This window comes from Haliotis rubra, unplaced genomic scaffold, assembly GCF_003918875.1.
Source record: "Haliotis rubra isolate DU_JTF1 unplaced genomic scaffold, ASM391887v1 Scf1820, whole genome shotgun sequence".
Classification (NCBI taxonomy): Eukaryota; Metazoa; Mollusca; class Gastropoda; order Lepetellida; family Haliotidae; genus Haliotis; species Haliotis rubra.
The window spans coordinates 23,926-42,361 of record NW_025765804.1 but is presented as its reverse complement, the minus strand read 5'-3'; the positions used below and the strand labels follow the sequence as shown (position 1 = coordinate 42,361).

The 18,436-nt window shown below is 43.1% G+C and overlaps 1 protein-coding gene across 1 annotated transcript in view; it reads left to right on the top strand.

Annotated features, from left to right (window-relative positions):
* Positions 1–18,436, top strand: part of LOC124273631 — a gene marked incomplete at its 3' end in the record, with an annotated part of 52,975 nt that overhangs the window by 14,154 nt on the left and 20,385 nt on the right. Inside the window, exons 5-13 of the mRNA XM_046708905.1 lie at positions 664–731; positions 2,120–2,242; positions 8,314–8,446; positions 8,697–8,824; positions 10,109–10,279; positions 10,512–10,526; positions 14,228–14,487; positions 15,382–15,559; positions 16,479–16,539. Of these exons, the coding sequence (XP_046564861.1) occupies positions 664–731; positions 2,120–2,242; positions 8,314–8,446; positions 8,697–8,824; positions 10,109–10,279; positions 10,512–10,526; positions 14,228–14,487; positions 15,382–15,559; positions 16,479–16,539 (1,137 nt within the window). The remainder of the gene's footprint in view (positions 1–663; positions 732–2,119; positions 2,243–8,313; positions 8,447–8,696; positions 8,825–10,108; positions 10,280–10,511; positions 10,527–14,227; positions 14,488–15,381; positions 15,560–16,478; positions 16,540–18,436) is intronic.

Genomic DNA, 18,436 nt, shown 5'->3' with positions numbered 1-18,436 from the left:
TCAAACCAAAAGACGTTCACATATGGTATTTGTTGGTCCCTGCCTGGCGCTCGGCATTAATGGGTACAACAAGGACTTGTCGGTTTGGAGTCAGTATAATGTGTCTGAGTGGGGTGTTCATGCTTCACTGCGGCATGGTATCTCAGTGAGCTTGCACTATAAAACCAGCTTCAGTCTGGGCTAGTACAAGCAGCCACACATACACATACACACGCATGCACTTTGTCATATGAGCGAAATATTCTCAAGCACGACGTCAAACCCAATTTCACCTGACCTCTCCATCTGCAATGTTTATGCTCAAGAAGCTCTTGAGGTGTGGCGTTGATGAACAAAAGGTGTGGACAAAAATCACAGTTGTGACTTAGACCTGTGTTTGTCATAAATCAACAACATCAATAAAGAAGAGGTGTGAAATATGTACCCCTATAGACGTCATTAGTTTCACACCCATCCGATGTTTTTTTCTACGTGTGCTGTCTGTTTTATGTTAACACCGTTCATAAAAAGGCGTAACATTTTAGAACACTTCTATCATTTGAAAGTGCCACTCTCATTTAGTGTTTTGATCTACATGTGCTGCCTGTTTTACGTAAATAACGCAACATTTAGAACCCTATAGACCTCGTCAGTTCCACTCTCATCCAGTGTTGTATTCTAAAGGTGATGTGTGCGTGGTGCACTGGTGGCACACTCTAGACGACCAGCAAGTTGCTGTCATTGGAACTAAGGTATGTGTTTCTCCTTCTCCGGCATACGAGAAAGTTACATATGTCATATTTGGGATTACACGTTCTAAGTAAAGCACAAATTCTAGTACTTTTTTAGTTGAGTCCCATCCGGGATTCGAACCGACTACCCCATAGTCAGGCACCTAATCGCCAGCACACAAAGTCAGCCTAACCCGCTCAGCCGCCGTGACTTCCACAAGAATGGAAGTCGGACAACTGGTAGTCTAGACTGCGTACTTTGTGTACCCCTCTGATAAGTGTAAATTGGCACGGCTCCCACAGCCGAAAGCTATGATTACACAATACCATTTAGAAAGTGGTCAAATGTAACATATGTTATATTTGGGATTACACTTTCTTAGTAAAGTACAAATTCTAGTATGTTGCCTTTGACCACTTTCTAAATGGCATTGTGCAATTAGTAGATAAACGCATCGGGTGTTTTTAAATTAGATGAATATTGGGCCAGTTGAGAGTCTCTAAATTTGATGGTCTGAAATTTCATTTGAAGTTTCAACACGGATCAGGCTGAATCTCAATGCTGTTCGATCCCCAACCGCTGGCCATACCAAAGAGCGCTAAAATATGGCACTTCTTGGTCCCCGTCTGGTGCTCGCAGGTGTAATCGGGTACAACAAGGACTGAATTCGGCTCGAGTCAGTATAATGTGTCCTGAGTGGAATTATTCATGCTTCACTCATGACATGGTATCTCCAGTGGGCCTAGCACTATAAAACCAGCTTCTGATCTCTGGCTAATTACAAGCAGCCCGCTTTGTACACATACACACACATGCACATTGGGTCATATGAGCCAAATATTCTCAAGCTTACGACATTAAACCCACTTCGCATTCCGAACTCACCCTCTGGTTTGCGGATCAACCTTCAGTTGCTGGTGATCTATAGCCCGTTGTATATATTGTAATTGTCCTTCAGTATGAGCAATGGTATCACTCACCTCACTCACCACCACCACTCACTCACTCACTCACCACTCACTCACCTCACTCACTCACCTCACTCACTCACTCACTCACTCACTCACTCACTCCTCACTCACTCACCTCACTCTCCACCACTCACTCACTCACTCACTCACTCACTCACTCACTCACTCACTCACTCACTCACTCACTCTTCCTCTCACTCACTCACTCACCACTCACTCACTCACTCACTCACTCCACTCTGCACCACTCCACCACTCACTCACTCACTCACTCACTCACTCACTCCACTCTCCTCACTCACTCCACTCCTCACTGCACAGTGGTTATTAGGTCTCTTTGTACTTTTATTTCCACAATCACAATTGATTGTTTTGAAGGACAGTAGACTTGTAAACTCATTAATACCATGGTTGTAATGATGTTTCATGTTTCCCAGGCCGGAGAGATTATATTTGTCGACTTGTTGCGGAAGAAGACTGTTGCTTCTACTCGTGTTGACACTGCTGTCTTGAAACTTGATCTAGTGATGGATGATCAACAGATGGCGACATCACTACTGGTAACCTCAAACCGCGCTGTCCTTCTGTATGTAGTATGATAAGCTCACCTGCTTACAGTATTCATTGGTATATTATAGGTTGTTCACTGGTCTCGATGGGGGACATGGGTTCATATACTCGATGTTTGTTTATGTACCCAATGCGCAGGGAACATAAAGAAACATCGAGGGTACTATCAACCCATGGGACCCGAGAGGACCAGTGAACAACGTATCTATCTTACCGAACACCTCAGTGGTAGTTTTGAACTGTTTGAAACACGGGTATCAGATCATAGTATGGAGTACCAGGCGACAAGAAAAACAATTTAGAGTTATCTCTCTTCTATCGATTTGCATTCTACAAAAACATCGGTGATTCCTCAGACATCATACGTGATTCAATGTTATTTGAGATAAAGAAGTACTACTACGAGGTACCAAATGAGTTCGGCATTCCCAGCCCGAGGTACATAGGAAATGTTACTGAAGCTTGTAAATGGCGGGGGTACACTGAAAATAATAGAAAGGCTCAGCCAATCAGAAGCGACATTCATGTGTGGGGCAAGAGATAATAACAGTTGTCTGCTGCTTCAAGATGTTCTGACCCGTATGAAGATCCGGTTAGGTTTGATCTTCAGTAACCCATGATTGTCTGAAGAGGTGACTAACAGGATGGGATGGTTAGAGTATGACTGACTGATCTTCCCCATGCTTGTCTGAAGATCAGTATGTGTTAGGTTTGATCTTCAGTAACCCATGCTTGTCTGAAGAGGTGACTAACAGGATGGGATGGTTAGAGTATGTGACTGACCCGTGAAGATCCCGGTTAGATTTGATCTTCAGTAACCCATGGTTGTCTGAAAGGTGACTAACAGGATGGGGTGAGTTAGAATTATGTGACTGACCTGAAGAGGTGCTTATGCTTGTCTGAAGAGGTGACTAACAGGATGGATGGGTTAGAGTATGTGACTGACCGGGGTGGTTAGGTATGTCACTGACCGATGAAGATCCGGTTAGATTTGATCTTCAGTAACCCATGCTTGTCTGAAGAGGTGACTAACAGGATGGAGTGGTTAGAGTATGTATTGACTGACCTAGGTGAAGATCAATAAGAGGTGACCGGTTGAAGATTTGATCTTCAGTAACCCATGCTTGTCTGAAAGAGGTGACTAACAGGATGGGGTACAGAGTTAGAGTATGTGACTGAGGTGACCGGATGGGGAGTGGTTGAGTATGTGATGGACCGTGAAGATCCCTGTTAGATTTGATCTTCAGTAACCCATGATTGTCTGAAGAGGTGACCTAACAGGATGGAGTGGTTAGAGTATGTGACTGACTGATCCGCGGTTGGAATTGGATCTTGAAGATCCCGGTTGACCCGTGAAAGATCCCGGGATTTGATCTTCAGTAACCCATGCTTGTCTGAAGAGGTGGACTAACAGGATGGGAGTGGTTAGAGTCATGTGACTGACCTGCGAAGACGTTAGATTTGATCTTCAGTAACCCATGCTTGTCTGAAGAGGTGACTAACAGGATGGGATGGTTAGAGTATGTGACTGACCCATTGAAGATCACGGTTAGGATTTGATCTTCAGTAACCCATACTTGTCTGAAGAGGTGACTAACAGGATGGAGTTAGAGTATGTGTGACTGAGAAGATAGCGTTGATTTGATCTTCAGTAACCCATGGTTGTCTGAAGATCCTATAGGATGGAGTGGTTAGAGTATGTGACTGACCCGCGGAAGATCCCAGTTAGATTTGATCTTCAGTAACCCCCATGCTTGTCGTGAAAGAGGTGAATTTGATCTTCAGTAACAGGATGGAAGTGGTTAGAGTATGTGACTGACCGTGAAGATCGGTTAGATTTGATCTTCAGTAACCCATGCTTGTCTGAAGAGGTGACTAACAGGATGGAGTGGTTAGAGTATGTGACTGACCCGTGAAGATCCATGATTGTCTGAAAGTTAGATTTGATCTTCATTTGTAACCCATGCTTGTCTGAAGAGGTGACAGGATGGGGTGGTTAGAAGTATGTGAGGACCGTGAAGATGTGGTTAGAGTGATCTTCAGTAACCCATGACATCTGAAGAATTGTGAACAGGATGGTGGTTGAAGATGTGACTGACCTTGAAGATCCCAGTTAGATTTGATCTTCAGTAACCCATGATATGTCTGAAGAGGTGACTAACAGGATGGAGTGGAGTTAGAGTATGTGACTGACCCGTGAAGATCCCGGTTAGATTTGATCTTCAGTAACCCATGATTGTCTGAAGAGGTGACTAACAGGATAGGAGTGTAACAGGATAAGTATGTGACTGACCCGTGAAGATCATCCGGTTAGATTTGATCTTCAGTAACCCATGATTGTCTGAAGAGGTGTGAACAGGATGGAGTGGTTAGAGTATGTGACTGACCCGTGAAGATCACGTGAAAGATGTTAGATTTGATCTTCAGTAACCCATGATTGTCTGAAGAGGTGAGTAGTTTGAACAGGATGGAGTGGTTAGAGTATGTGACTGACCCGTGAAGATCGCGGTTAGATTTGATCTTCAGTAACCCATGATTGTCTGAAGAGGTGACGAACAGGATGGAGTGGTTAGAGTATGTGACTGACCCGTGAAGATCGCGGTTAGATTTGATCTTCAGTAACCCATGATTGTCTGGAAGAGGTGACGAACAGGATGGAGTGGTTAAGAGTATGTGACTGACCGTATGAAGATCGCGGTTAGATTTGATCTTCAGTAACCCATGATTGTCTGAAGAATTGACGTTCAACAGGATGGAGTGGTTAGAGTATGTGACTGACCCGTGAAGATCCCGGTTAGATTTGATCTTCAGTAACCCATGATTGTCTGAAGAGGTGACGAACAGGATGGAGTGGTTAGAGTATGTGACTGACCCGTGAAGATCCCGGTTAGATTTGATCTTCAGTAACCCATGATTGTCTGAAGAGGTGTATTGAACAGGATGGAGTGGTTAGAGTATGTGACTGACCATTGAAGATCCCGGTTAGAATTTGATCTTCAGTAACCCATGCTTGTCTGAAGAGGTGGCCGAACAGGATGGAGTGGTTAGAGTATGTGACTGACCAAGTGAAGATCCCAGTTAGATTTGATCTTCAGTAACCCATGCTTGTCTGAAAGGTGTGCGAACAGGATGGAGTGGTTAGAGTATGTGACTGACCGTGAAGATCCTGGTTAGATTTGATCTTCAGTAACCCATGCTTGTCTGAAGAAAGGTGGCGAACAGGATGGAGTGGTTAGAGTATGTGACTGACCCGTGAAAGATCCCAGTTCCCAGGAGATTTGATCTTCAGTAACCCATGCTTGTCTGAAGAGGTGACGAACAGGATGGAGTGGTTAGAGTATGTGACTGACCCGTGAAGATCCCAGTTAGATTTGATCTTCAGTAACCCATGCTTGTCTGAAGAGGTGACGAACAGGATGGAGTGGTTAGAGTATGTGACTGACCCGTGAAGATCCCAGTTAGATTTGATCTTCAGTAACCCATGCTTGTCTGAAGAGGTGACGAACAGGATGGAGTGGTTAGAGTATGTGACTGACCCGAAAGATCCCAGTTAGATTTGATCTTCAGTAACCCATGCTTGTCTGAAGAAGGTGACTGAACAGGATGGAGTGGTTAGAGTATGTGACTGACCCGTGAAGATCCCAGTTAGATTTGATCTTCAGTAACCCATGCTTGTCTGAAGAGGTGACGAACAGGATGGAGTGGTTAGAGTATGTGACTGACCCGTGAAGATCCCAGTTAGATTTGATCTTCAGTAACCCATGCTTGTCTGAAGAGGTGACGAACAGGATGGAGTGGTTAGAGTATGTGACTGACCCGTGAAGATCGCGGTTAGATTTGATCTTCAGTAACCCATGCTTGTCTGAAGAGGTGACTAACAGGATGGGGTGGTTAGAGTATGTGACTGATCCAATATAGTGAAGATCGAACAGGATGGAGCGGTTAGATTTGATCTTCAGTAACCCATGCTTGTCTGAAGAGGTGACTAACAGGATGGGGTGGTTAGAGTATGTGACTTGGTTGACACATGTCATCAAGTCCCAATTGCGTAGATTGATGCTTCATGCTGTTGATCACTGCATTGTCTGGCCCAGACTCGATTATTTACAGACCGCTGCCATACAGCTGGAATATTCCTGAATGCGACGTAAAACTTAACTCACTCACTCATTCAAGATGTTCCTGCCTGGTATCTTATGGAAATAACACAATTGAATGAACAATCTTATGAAAAAAACAGGAGCATTTTGATGACAAATGAGATAAGTCAGTGCTAGCAAGATGAATTCGTCATCATCCTTTATACCGGTAGTAAGCGCCGAACCGAGACCACCAGTAGTAAGCGCTGATCCGTGCACACCGGTAGTAAGCTCTGAACCGAGACCACCAGCAGTAATAAGCACCGATCCGGGGAACACCGGTAGTAAGCGCCGATCCGCGTTACACGGTAGTAAGCGCCCGGGTGGACACAAGCTTTGGCTCTGAAAGACATCACGTGATCGGCAACAAGCAGCGCTCTCACAGATATCTGGCCTAAAGGAAACAACGCTTGTGAGGCAAGTGGCGCACTAGAATAATGTGGTGGTCTATAAGCAAGTGACACATTCGACGGAAACACCGAATGAGAAACAGACGTAGTAACAACCACCGTAGACAGACGAGGTTGTGGTGAGGACGTAGACAACACAACAACCCTAGGTGGAGACGAGTCTTCCAAAGTGATCGGGTTAAAGCCACACGGTTGGAACAGTTGTCTTAAGTTCTCACTAAGGTAGGAATCAGATGCCTCTCCTAGGAAATCTTCAGTAGGAGACGGGGACCTCGAACGACGGACTGCCATAGTGTTACGACGATTAGCCTTAGTACGTTTCGATGCCGACGGACCCTCAGATAGTTGACGGCGATCTCTATCTGATAATCGTCTACCAGCCACCCGGCGATATGCCGAGAAGTCATCATCATTGAGATCCTTACAAAAAGTACAACGACGCGACTATTCACATTTGCCTAAACAGTCTACACACAAGGCATGTGGATCCGCCGCTGAAAAATTACTGTTGCATTTATCACAATGCTTTCGTTTCTTAGAACTACTGCGATTAGACTTTCCCATAGTTGAAGAAAGCGAAAACAAACTTTCTATAGACAAGCACCGTCCACACGACCCAGCAACAAGAAGGAGAATGACAGGCACAGGTAGTCACATGATCATCTGAGCGAGCTCCACGCTTACAGAGATGATTGACAGGTGCTGATGTCGGAGTGAGGGCAGAGGTCAGGGCAGGTCAGAGGCCAGTAAGATTTGATTCAACTTAGCCTACAGCGTTTCCAAACATGGTCGTAGAAGAAGAGAAGAGGTGCATACCGTGAGATAGGATAAGTATATAAATATACAATTTATAATAAAATTTTCAATTTTCTACTCTGTCTAGCTCTATTGCAGCTAGCTATATTGACCGTCTATTTCAATAAACTATTAAATTCTTTTGATCAGTCTTTCTACATACTACTTGGACGAGCTAACAAAACGAATTTGTGAAGAGCTGTCACCCAACTCAAGGAAAATCTGAACTCAAGTGCCTCCGATTCGATCATTTCAACTGCACTTGATCTGACCGCAGAGCGTGTTGAGTTCAAACTGTCTGTCTTCAGACCACTAGTTTTACCACAAGGCCGTTATTGCCGCTGCACGTTAAGCCAAAAGTTACCTCAGCCATGAGCTCGTAGCAGCGCTGGTAATGCAAACTGTACCACAACTGGTTTCCCGAAGTTGTAAGGAGTTGTCACGAAGTACATCCAGTCTTTGCGTGAAGGAGGGTTTTGTCATTGCCAGAACTGCACAAGTGGTATTACGATATTGAATTGTACTAATGAATGTCTATCATTCTTCATGGCTGTATGGTTCTGAGAATTTCAGGGAATTCAATATTTGTAGCGATAAGTTTTTGGGGGATGGGGGGTCTGTGTCAAACCTTAAGGACTTATATTTTTTATCCTACATTGAACTGGTTCCAAATGGTGGTGTGTTACAGAGTCGAATGTTCGGTGTTGTGTTTTCCAGATCACTGCCAGCGGGAACAACCAGTTGAAGCTCCTTCTGGAGAGTCGCTCCATGGATAGGATGTTTGCCGAGCTGAGTATCAGTGGCACCGAGACGTTCCAGGACCCTGTCAACAACATCATGGTTCAGACAGGTAAGTTGGTCTTGATGTTAGTATTTAGTACTGAGCTGAGTATGGACGGCACCGAGACGTTCCAGGACCCTGTCAACAACATCATGGTTCAGACAGGTAAGTTGGTCTTGATGTTAGTATTTAGTACTGAGCTGAATGTTGACAGCACCAAGACGTTCCAGACAGGTCTGACATATCTTCATGTTTACTGAGTTATGATGTCATTGTTTGGTTAAGATAGTTTGGTTCATGTATCCATGTGATATTTCAGATGACAACAAGGAGATGTTCCTTCCGCTACGCTACGAGCAGTTCCAGCGCTCCGTCATCCTCTGTCCTCAGAATGCCCGAGGCCGACACTTCATCACTGCTCATGAAGACAAGACGTCCACATTCCAGGTATGCTAAGATCAGACTGAGTCTCGGAGTCAGTATAATGTGTCTGAGTGGGGTATTCATGCTTCACTGCGGCATGGTATCTCAGTGGGCTAGCAATATAAAACCAGCCTAAGTCTGGGCTAGTACAAGCAGCCGCACATACACACACACACGCATGCACGTCATCATATGAGCGAAATATTATCAAGCACGACATTAAACCCACATTCAACTCACCTCACCTCACAAACTCTGTTTAAGCCTTGAAAAGGAAACTAATACTTAGAAATACCTTGCAATGACAATATGTGTTAATTAATCCACATCTTGTCTCTTGGCTCGTCAGTACCATATCTTTGACATAGGTCAAAGGGATGAATGTCTAAGCCCTGTTGCACTTCAGGCTTTTTATGAAACTGACTTGCCATAATATAACTTGCTTTTTATCATCTAATAGAGAGTGTTATCAGTGCAATAAAGCAATCTGAGTTGAGTTAAGTTGGGCTTTACGTCACATCGGCATTATTCCAGCCATATAGTGACGACAACAAGTCTGCATTAATAAACATTGTAATTAAAGCAATCTGATAAACTTGGTGTCCAAATCTGATAACTATACAAATTACGTCAATACACGAACTACTTTCACAACACTCCATACATGCCATGTGAATCCTAAGAGGTAAATATTTCATTGATGACGTCGTTGCGAGTTTACAGCTGGTTTTCCATCGCGTGGGCGAGTTTGTAAACAAACATGGCTTCTCCCATTATCAAAATTGATGATTACGTAAGAATTGATGACAGAGGTTATGGAGTCATTACTGCCATAATTGACTTTGGGAAACTTGAAACTGAGTACTATGAGGCAAGATAAAAGGCGATCGTCTAAGAAAGGTCCCAACCAAGGCTTTCGATCGATCAATCACAAAGCAGACGACAGATCGATTCTGCCAGGTATCAGAAACTGATATTGATGAGGTGATCACTCACTGTGATCACACCAAAGGCTGGCATAATACAATTTTTATTCCTAATATATGATATTAATGAATTAATGATACGGAAACACACTCGGTTAATAATCTCTATATACTGCTCATAGCAGCATTAAACCAAACTTCACTCACTCACCCACTCACTCACTCAATCACTCAATCACTCACTCAATCACTCACTCACTCACTCAATCAATCAATCATCAAGTCGTCATATGACTGAAATACTGTTCAAAACAGCATTAAACCCTGATCATTCACTCACTCACTGTGAATGTTGTACATGTGTTGTACATGTTGTATCCAGGTGTACGACAGCCACGTGGAACATTCCCCTCTGTTTGTGTACAAGCTGCCCATTGGGGCGTACAACGTGATCCTCACAGATCGTCTCATCTTCACGACATCACGGGTGAGCGGCAGGCGGCTGCTAATCATATCTAACCAGCGGGCCGAGACATCACTGGAGGACCACCAGGTCAGTCGACACACAGTTATCTCCCTTGAATCTGAAACACGATGTGACATAACCAACTAGAGATAATTTAAGTTAATTTTGAGTGTAATTATTTGTTGTTTTTTATAAGATTATAATATTTAATAGAGATGATGATGATGATGATGATGATGATGTTATATTCTATATATGTAAAATAATTCAATGATATGGACATATTTGATAACATTCAGATGTGTATTGCTAATTGCAGATGGGTATTGTGAAGGTAAAACATTTGTGGAATATGATATGTGTAGTTAGCTCCCTTTGACAAATACAGGATCTCGTTTGCCAGGCTAATATACAAATGAATAGTACCTATAACCATAATAACCTCTCAAAGATGACGAATCAATCAAACAGTACGACATAATAATGTATATCCTGATCTCCAAACACAAATCTTTTAATCTCATTAAAATCAGATCTTTCATTCCAAAACAATAACTTTTCTCCATGATAAACCGATGACAGCACAACAGATCATGTTAGGTAACCATAAGTGACACTTGACTGCCCTACCTGAGTGAAGGATGCAGGGTTTGTGGAGCTACTCAAAAACCAGCTATGTTACATGATTGCTTAATATTTTTTACCATCTCAGATTTAAAATTTTGATCTTATCCAAAGAAAAACACTACAGAACACCCTTGAAAGTATAGACCTGTGAGTGTAGATGTCAAATGACAGAGCTTACAGGGGCGTTGGGGTACCATAGTGGTTAAGGAGTTCACTCATCAAACCGAAGACCCGGGTTCGAATCCTCACATGGGTACAATGTGTGAAGCCCATTTCTAGTGTTCCCCACTGTGATATTGCTGGATTATTGCTGAAAGTGATGTAAAACCATAAACACTCACTCACTCACTCACTCACTCACTCACTCACTCACTCACACAGTTTACAAGTACTGGTAACAGTATAATAGCATGGCTTTATACATTTCCATTCAGAACTGCCTGGTTACATTCATTTTTAACACATAAGAGGAAACAAACATTATCGATTGCTCAGGCTCTCTGATTTGGTTGACACTTGTCATCGTATCCCTATTGTGGAGATCAATGCTTATGATGCTGATCACTGGATTGTCTGACCCAGACTCGGTTATTTACAGACCACCGCCATTTCTGGAATATTGCTGAGTGCAGCTTTAAACAACAAACCCATCAATTTTGACAGAAAAACGTGATACTTTGCTCACTCCCTCAAAAACTTTTAAAAGACTGGACATTGACAACTGATAATAAAATGACCAAAGCAGTAAAATTGCTGAGCAAATCCCTGGCAGGTAGACAGAACTGTATTTGTCATTTCTGTTGTAAGAAAGTTCGTTTTCTCCCATTGGAATTCTGGTACTAAGGTGCGAGGGGCGGTGGGGTAGCCTAGTGGTTAAAGCATTCACTCAGCACAACGAACACCCAGGTTCGATTCCCAACATGGGTACAATGTGTGAAGCCCATTTCTGGTGTCCTCCACTGTTATATTGCTGGAATATTGCTAAAAGCGGCGTAAAACCAAACTCAGTCAGTCAGTCACTATGGGACTAAGAGAAGGATGAAGAGGGAATCGTGGTGAACAGTGGCTGACTTGTTTGAGATGGGGACAAGGGTGTCGGTACAGGTGGCTTCATCATGTAGTATATGCTAAGCGGCACCACAATTAGCTGTGCAGAGTTGCTTCCCTTAGACAGAATCCTTTGTATTGTGGGTTCAAATCCCTGTTTGCCCTGATTATGTTTTGTAACAATTTTTCAAATCATATATTTTTCCCATTCTTCATGATAAGTAGCAATATCAGCTTTCGATATTTTTTTGCATGTTTGCCTGAATTAATTTTATAAAATAGCCAGTACATGTGTATTTCATTATAGCCTTGTTGTATATTGTCTGTCACCAGTTCTATATTTTGTTGTGTATATTGATTGTTGTAAGGTAGTTTTAGTATTCTGGATTAAGTTTATATTCTACCATGGCTACGTGAAATGCTCAAATTTAATTGGTCAATCGATAAAATCAGACGGTATCAATTTGGATTGAAAATGCGTCTGATTTTATGGCGCTTCACTGCGCATGTATACAACGCTGCCGCACTACTTGAGCTTGGCCACCAACATGACTAATATCACCAACTAGTATGGATGAAAGGCAAATTATTTTTCCTTATCCTGACTAATGCTATTTTGCTTGCGAACGTTAGTGGAACACTTGAATCCCCTTTTTGATGCTCCCTTCAAAAAAGCAGATCTTAAATCACTACTCACCAAGAGTTATCTCCCTTCCCAGTTTTGGCGGGAGACGGCACCACCCGTCTCCCAGCTCCTCACTCTCTCCTTCTTCGCCCTAGTGGACGGTTAGGAGAGCGCCTGAGTCCCCTATACGGCACTATATCCTTTTCTAACTCAGAAAATTACATTTTTCAAAAGGTTTCATTAAGTGTTGATCAGAAACCATTTTTCTTTGGAAATGAACAATCAGACATAACAATCATATTATATTCATATTATGGTGAATAACTTTCTTTTTGTCCCAGACATGTTCACATCTTCTCTAGAAGCTGAAAGAAGGTTTATCCTACCTCATCTGATGTATAAGTATGGATGAGGCTTCGTGTTTGTTACTGGGGTGGTGGGGTAGCCCAGTGGTTAAAGCGTTGACTCGTCACCCGAAGACACGGGTTCAAATCCCCACATGGGTACAATGTGTGAAGCCCATTTCTGGTGTCCCCCGTCATGATGTTGCTGGAATATTGCTAAAAGCGGCGTAAAACCAAACCCAGTCAGTCAGTCATGTTTGTTACTCAATTCGATATGTTGTACGTCCTCTTGTGATTCTTACTGACACATCACATAGAACATGCTATTTTCCTGATAGCCAACTTGTGCGCAAAGTCCTGAGTATTTACTAGTACTTTGTTTATTATCAAATGATATGTTTAGTAATGGTTCGTGGGAACTTATGTTTATTTTGCTTTTTCATGGGTTTTGAAAAACAAATTGAGGGGATCCATAAAATGTTTAAACAAATTTGTTTAGTTTAATTCAATCTTATTAATGTTGAATGTTAGTTTTGTGGTTAGGGTCAAGGTCAAGGTGAGGGCTAGGATTACGTAGGTTTTGATAATAGTATCACAATATTATGTCTCTCACAAGAAGTAAAGGAACACCCAATTCTTTCCTATTGCTAGGGTAATTAGCAGTGTGCAACTAGTATTTTGTTAAAGTCCTATTAATAATAACTGTAATAATGTTGTGTTATAGAAAAACTGTTGTACATGATGTTTGCAATAACAGGACAAATATTGCTGTATGTTTCTGAACTTGTGTAGCACTGGCAATAACAGGGACTTCTTTCAGTGGCATTTTAGAAGCTTGGAAGTACATGATAGACAAACTTTATGGATAACAACGTCTTTATTTCATGTGTGTGACGTTTCAATACAGATTCGACCACCTCCATGGTGTGGTTAGAGCGTCCACCCGGAAAGCGGAAGGTCGCAGGTTCGATCCCTGACCGCGTCAAACCAAAAGATGTTATAATATGGTACTTGTTGGTCCCTGCCTAGAGCTCGGCATTAATGGGTACAACAAGGACTTGGAGTCAGTATAATGTGTCTGAGTGTGGTATTCATGCTTCACTGCGGCATGGTATCTCAGTGGGCTAGCACTATAAAACCAGCTTCAGTCTGGGCTAGTACAAGCAGCACACACACATACACACGCATGCACATCGTCATATGAGCAAAATATTCTCCAGCACGACGTAAAACCTCAATACAGATTCTTGTACCGTTGCCTCCAACCTTGACAATGGTACAAGAATCTGTATCGAAATGTTGCACTCATGAAATAAAGACGTTGTTGTCAGTAAATTTTGTCTATCTAATAAGAGGGACATATTTTACTATAATGTTATGAACTTTTTGTAGGACTTCAACAAAGAAGCGATAGTTCAACAGTTTGACCTGCCACCAGACGAAACCTTGCTTGGAGTTCAAAAGAAATGTTTCCCATTTTACTGGCATGAGAAGCGTGAGGAGGAACGTCTTCGATCGGTGCAGGAAGGGGAAGAGATGGAACAGCCAACAAGTCTTCCCCCAAACATTCAAGCTATTCCAGTCACCTCCCACACTGTTTTAGATGGATGCATTGTCATAACAAACCAGGCAATTTATGAATGTCGACCAAGGTTAGTGTTAGCTGTGCTCCCTTGTGTCTATTAAAGTATTGTGACTGTAACATCAGTGTAACATGACTATAATATGTAATAGTGTCAAACCAGCGTAAAGCCAGTTTCACATCAGTGTGACATCAGTGTAACACGACCAGTGTAAAACCAGTGCTAGGATGGTGCATGATGTTAAACCAGTGTTAAGATGGTGCATGATGTTAAACCAGTGTAAAACCAGTGTTAAGATGGTACATGATGTTAAACCAGTGTTAAGATGGCGCATGATGTTAAACCAGTGTAAAACCAGTGTTAAGATGGTACATGATGTTAAACCAGTGTTAAGATGGTGCATGATGTTAAACCAGTGTAAAACCAGTGTTAAGATGGTGCATGATGTTAAACCAGTGTAAAACTAGTGTAAAGATGGTGCATGATGTTAAACCAGTGTAAAACCAGTGTTAAGATGGTGCATGATGTTAAACCAGTGTTAAGATGGTGCATGATGTTAAACCAGTGTAAAACCAGTGTTACGATGGTGCATGATGTTCAACCAGTGTTAAACCAGTGTTAAGATGGTGCATGATGTTAAACCAGTGTAAAACCAGTGTTAAGATGGTACATGATGTTAAACCAGTGTTAAGATGGTGCATGATGTTAAACCAGTGTAAAACCGGTGTTAAGATGGTGCATGATGTTAAACCAGTGTTAATATGGTGCATGATGTTAAACCAGTGTAAAACCAGTGTTATTATGGTGCATGATGTAAGCCCATTGTAAAACCAGTTTTACTTAGTGAAACATCAATGTAACAACACCATTGTAAGCCAGTTTAAGAACAGTTAATGTAACCTAGGTTACACACCAGTCGAGAGAAAGCCTATATCTTGTTACATGTTTACCTCCCCTTGTCAGGATCTCTCCAGAGCGTCTGTTCCTTGCCCTGGCGATACAACACACAGATGCTGCATATGCTGAGAGCCTCGGTATCAGCATTGGCCTTGACCTTACAGCACTGTTTGAGGTTGCAGCAGATCACCTCCTCCGAGCAGGAGAGTTCTCCCGATCTGTTCGTCTTTACCAACTGTCCAAGGTCTGTATCACCAAGATTCTTGTACATTTAAATGCAGTGGACAACTTTGGAGATTTAATTCATCCATATTAAGTTCAATTTCATTCACTAAGTACAACTGCTCATCACATGTCACTCCATATAAGTGTCCGCATGTAAATAGTTATGTACATTTGCATCTGTCTTACAGGATGAAATACACCCAACTTCACAATACCCTTTCACCGTTTTACGAAACAAACATTCATCATTCTTCCTCTATGCATTCAACACATTAAGATAAAAATTATGATTAAATGCTGCCACCTCACCTCTCACAACCCCACCCCAATGCCTTCTCTTTTTCTGTTGAAAATTGAAGGAAATTCACATATTTAATAATGTAATAATTAATTATTAAAATTAAGTTACATAGTGTATGACTGAATCCTGATTCAGTGCTCGAATATTTAACTACTAGTTTGCCTGCTCAAAATCTGCCTAAAATATACACTGTAGATGTGATATGGCTTTCTTACAGATCAGTAAGATGAAATATTAATGAAAGTTAGATACTTTGAATTTTACCCTAATGCAAATTTGTTGACATAATTGCAAGAGATACCTTATGTGTTTCATATGAGTAAGTGGATGTAAATGCACCTACCACCATACATGCAAATTAATTCATCTTTCTTCACTGGGGCATTTTGAGTGATTAATATAGAATTTAGAAATATCTACAAATTTTAAATCAATGTCATGTTTTAATACGTCTTTAACAGTGTGAGGTGATGGGGTAGCCTAGTGGTTAATGTGTTTGCTCGTAAGGCTGAAGACCCGGGTTCGATTCCCCACATAGGTACAATGTGTGAAGCCCATTTCTGGTGTCCCCTGCCATGATATTGCTGGAATATTGCTAAAAGTGGCGTAAAACCATACTCACTTACTCTTTTAACAGTGTTCTCACGAAGCGAGTTGGGAACCTTGCCCGTCATGGCCGTCTACAGGAAGTGACATCAGTGATTTTTCCTTATCCTGACTCATGCTCTTTTGCTTGTCTTCTTCTTCTTGCTAACATAGTGGAACACTTGTATCTCCCTAATTGAAGCTCCCTTCAATGTAAAATCACTAATTAGTACTCACCACGAAGTTACCTCCCTTCCACAAGCTGAACGAGGGCCACCTCCACCCATGTGCCTCACTCTTCCTTCTTCGCCCAGTGAGCTGGACGTGAGAGCTCTGTGTCTCCGACACACTATATCCTTTGATTATATTTAGTTAGTTACCCTCGTGATAGACATCTATAGAGGTTTAGCTAGTATCCTTCAACAATTATATATTGATATTTAGTCGCGGTTTCTACTGTTTATTCATGGACGCCGTGGTTGTTTCAGTGGATTACGCTTGATAAAAATTCTGTACTGTTGCAGATTACGCTTTTTATTCTGCTGCTGATCCAAGATTTAATATGCCCTAGCTGTACTGCGCGCCATGTTTCATTTTATTCACGCTGCAGTTGGCGGTACTAATTTATCCAATTCTGCCTTTAATAAATAATTACTTTGGCGCTTGAGACGCCAAGCAGCAGATAGGTCGCGATGCAGAGTCTAGCCATGACTGATACACCTGAACCCTCGCCAGTCTACTGCTGTTGGTCGACCCTCCCGCCTGGTGTTCCGCTAGAGTGGTGGAGAGGCGTGGGGACGAGTCCGCTTCCAAGAAGCGCCCTGCTTCCCCAGACATCCCATCGCCGCAGTCAAGACTAGAGGGTTTCTACTGCATCTCAACGCGAACCTCTGAGGGGAAATCAACTAAGTCTACTTGAACTTTCTCAGCCGAGATTGTTCCCGCCGCAGATTTGGGCCTGTATGATGATCAGCCGATCATCATACCTGATGTACATCAAAAGAATGACCGATGTCGGCAACAGTGATGTCAGCGCGAGATCAACATGCAGCCTGATGTACCAACGCTGATATTCTATGATCTTCCTGAGGGTCCCGTGCGCTACATCAACACTCAACGAGACTTCGCGACCCCAGGGCAGCGCCGACCTCTGAGGGGAAATCAACTAAGTCTACTAGGACTTTCTCAACCGAGATTGTTCCAGCCGCTGAACTGGCCTCTACGATGATCAGCCGATCATCATCCCCCGACGACGCCACAAGAAGCGCACCGGAGACAGCTACAGTGACATCAGCAGAGATCGCCATGCAGCCTGATGTCTCTACACTGACGCCAGACGACTTCCCTGAGGGCCCCGCCGCTAACATCGCAGAGAGGGCACCGACTACTTTCGCCGCAGACCATCCCAGATGAACTGTTGCGCGCAAATCATGATCATGATGGAGGGCCACTACAGACTGGAGAAGAAGCCAGCCCAAGGCCTGAGCCTTCGCTGAAGGTTCCAACGCAGACGACACCCCAGAGGCACCCCCGCCAGCTTAGCAGCCACGACGAAGCCACCTTCGCGAAGGAAGTCGCAGACCACCTCGACGGCGACCCAGATGTACAGCCTTCAAGGCTCGCGGCGGATAGATCATCACCTTCCTCGCTTCATCCTTAGATGCGGACTCAGACCACCAGACTCTCACGGAAGCCTTCGCTGGAAGGTCAAGTCGCCGCTCCCCAGGACCGACGCAGAGGAAGTTTCGCCAAGGCCTTCGGCGACACCTGACTACACAAGAGCTTCGCTGGCTATCAACATTCTCCTCACAGGTCTCCGAAGGTCAACCCATAGACGAGATCACCAAGACGATCTCCTCGCCGCTCACCGCTACCGATCTCCTCAGACATCACCACGCCGATCGCCTTCACAGGTCACCACACAAGTCTGCACACAAGTCTACAGTCAGGTCTCCCCGAAGGCCACCCGACATAGAGATAGAAATACACAGTCCACCATCAGAAGAGCAT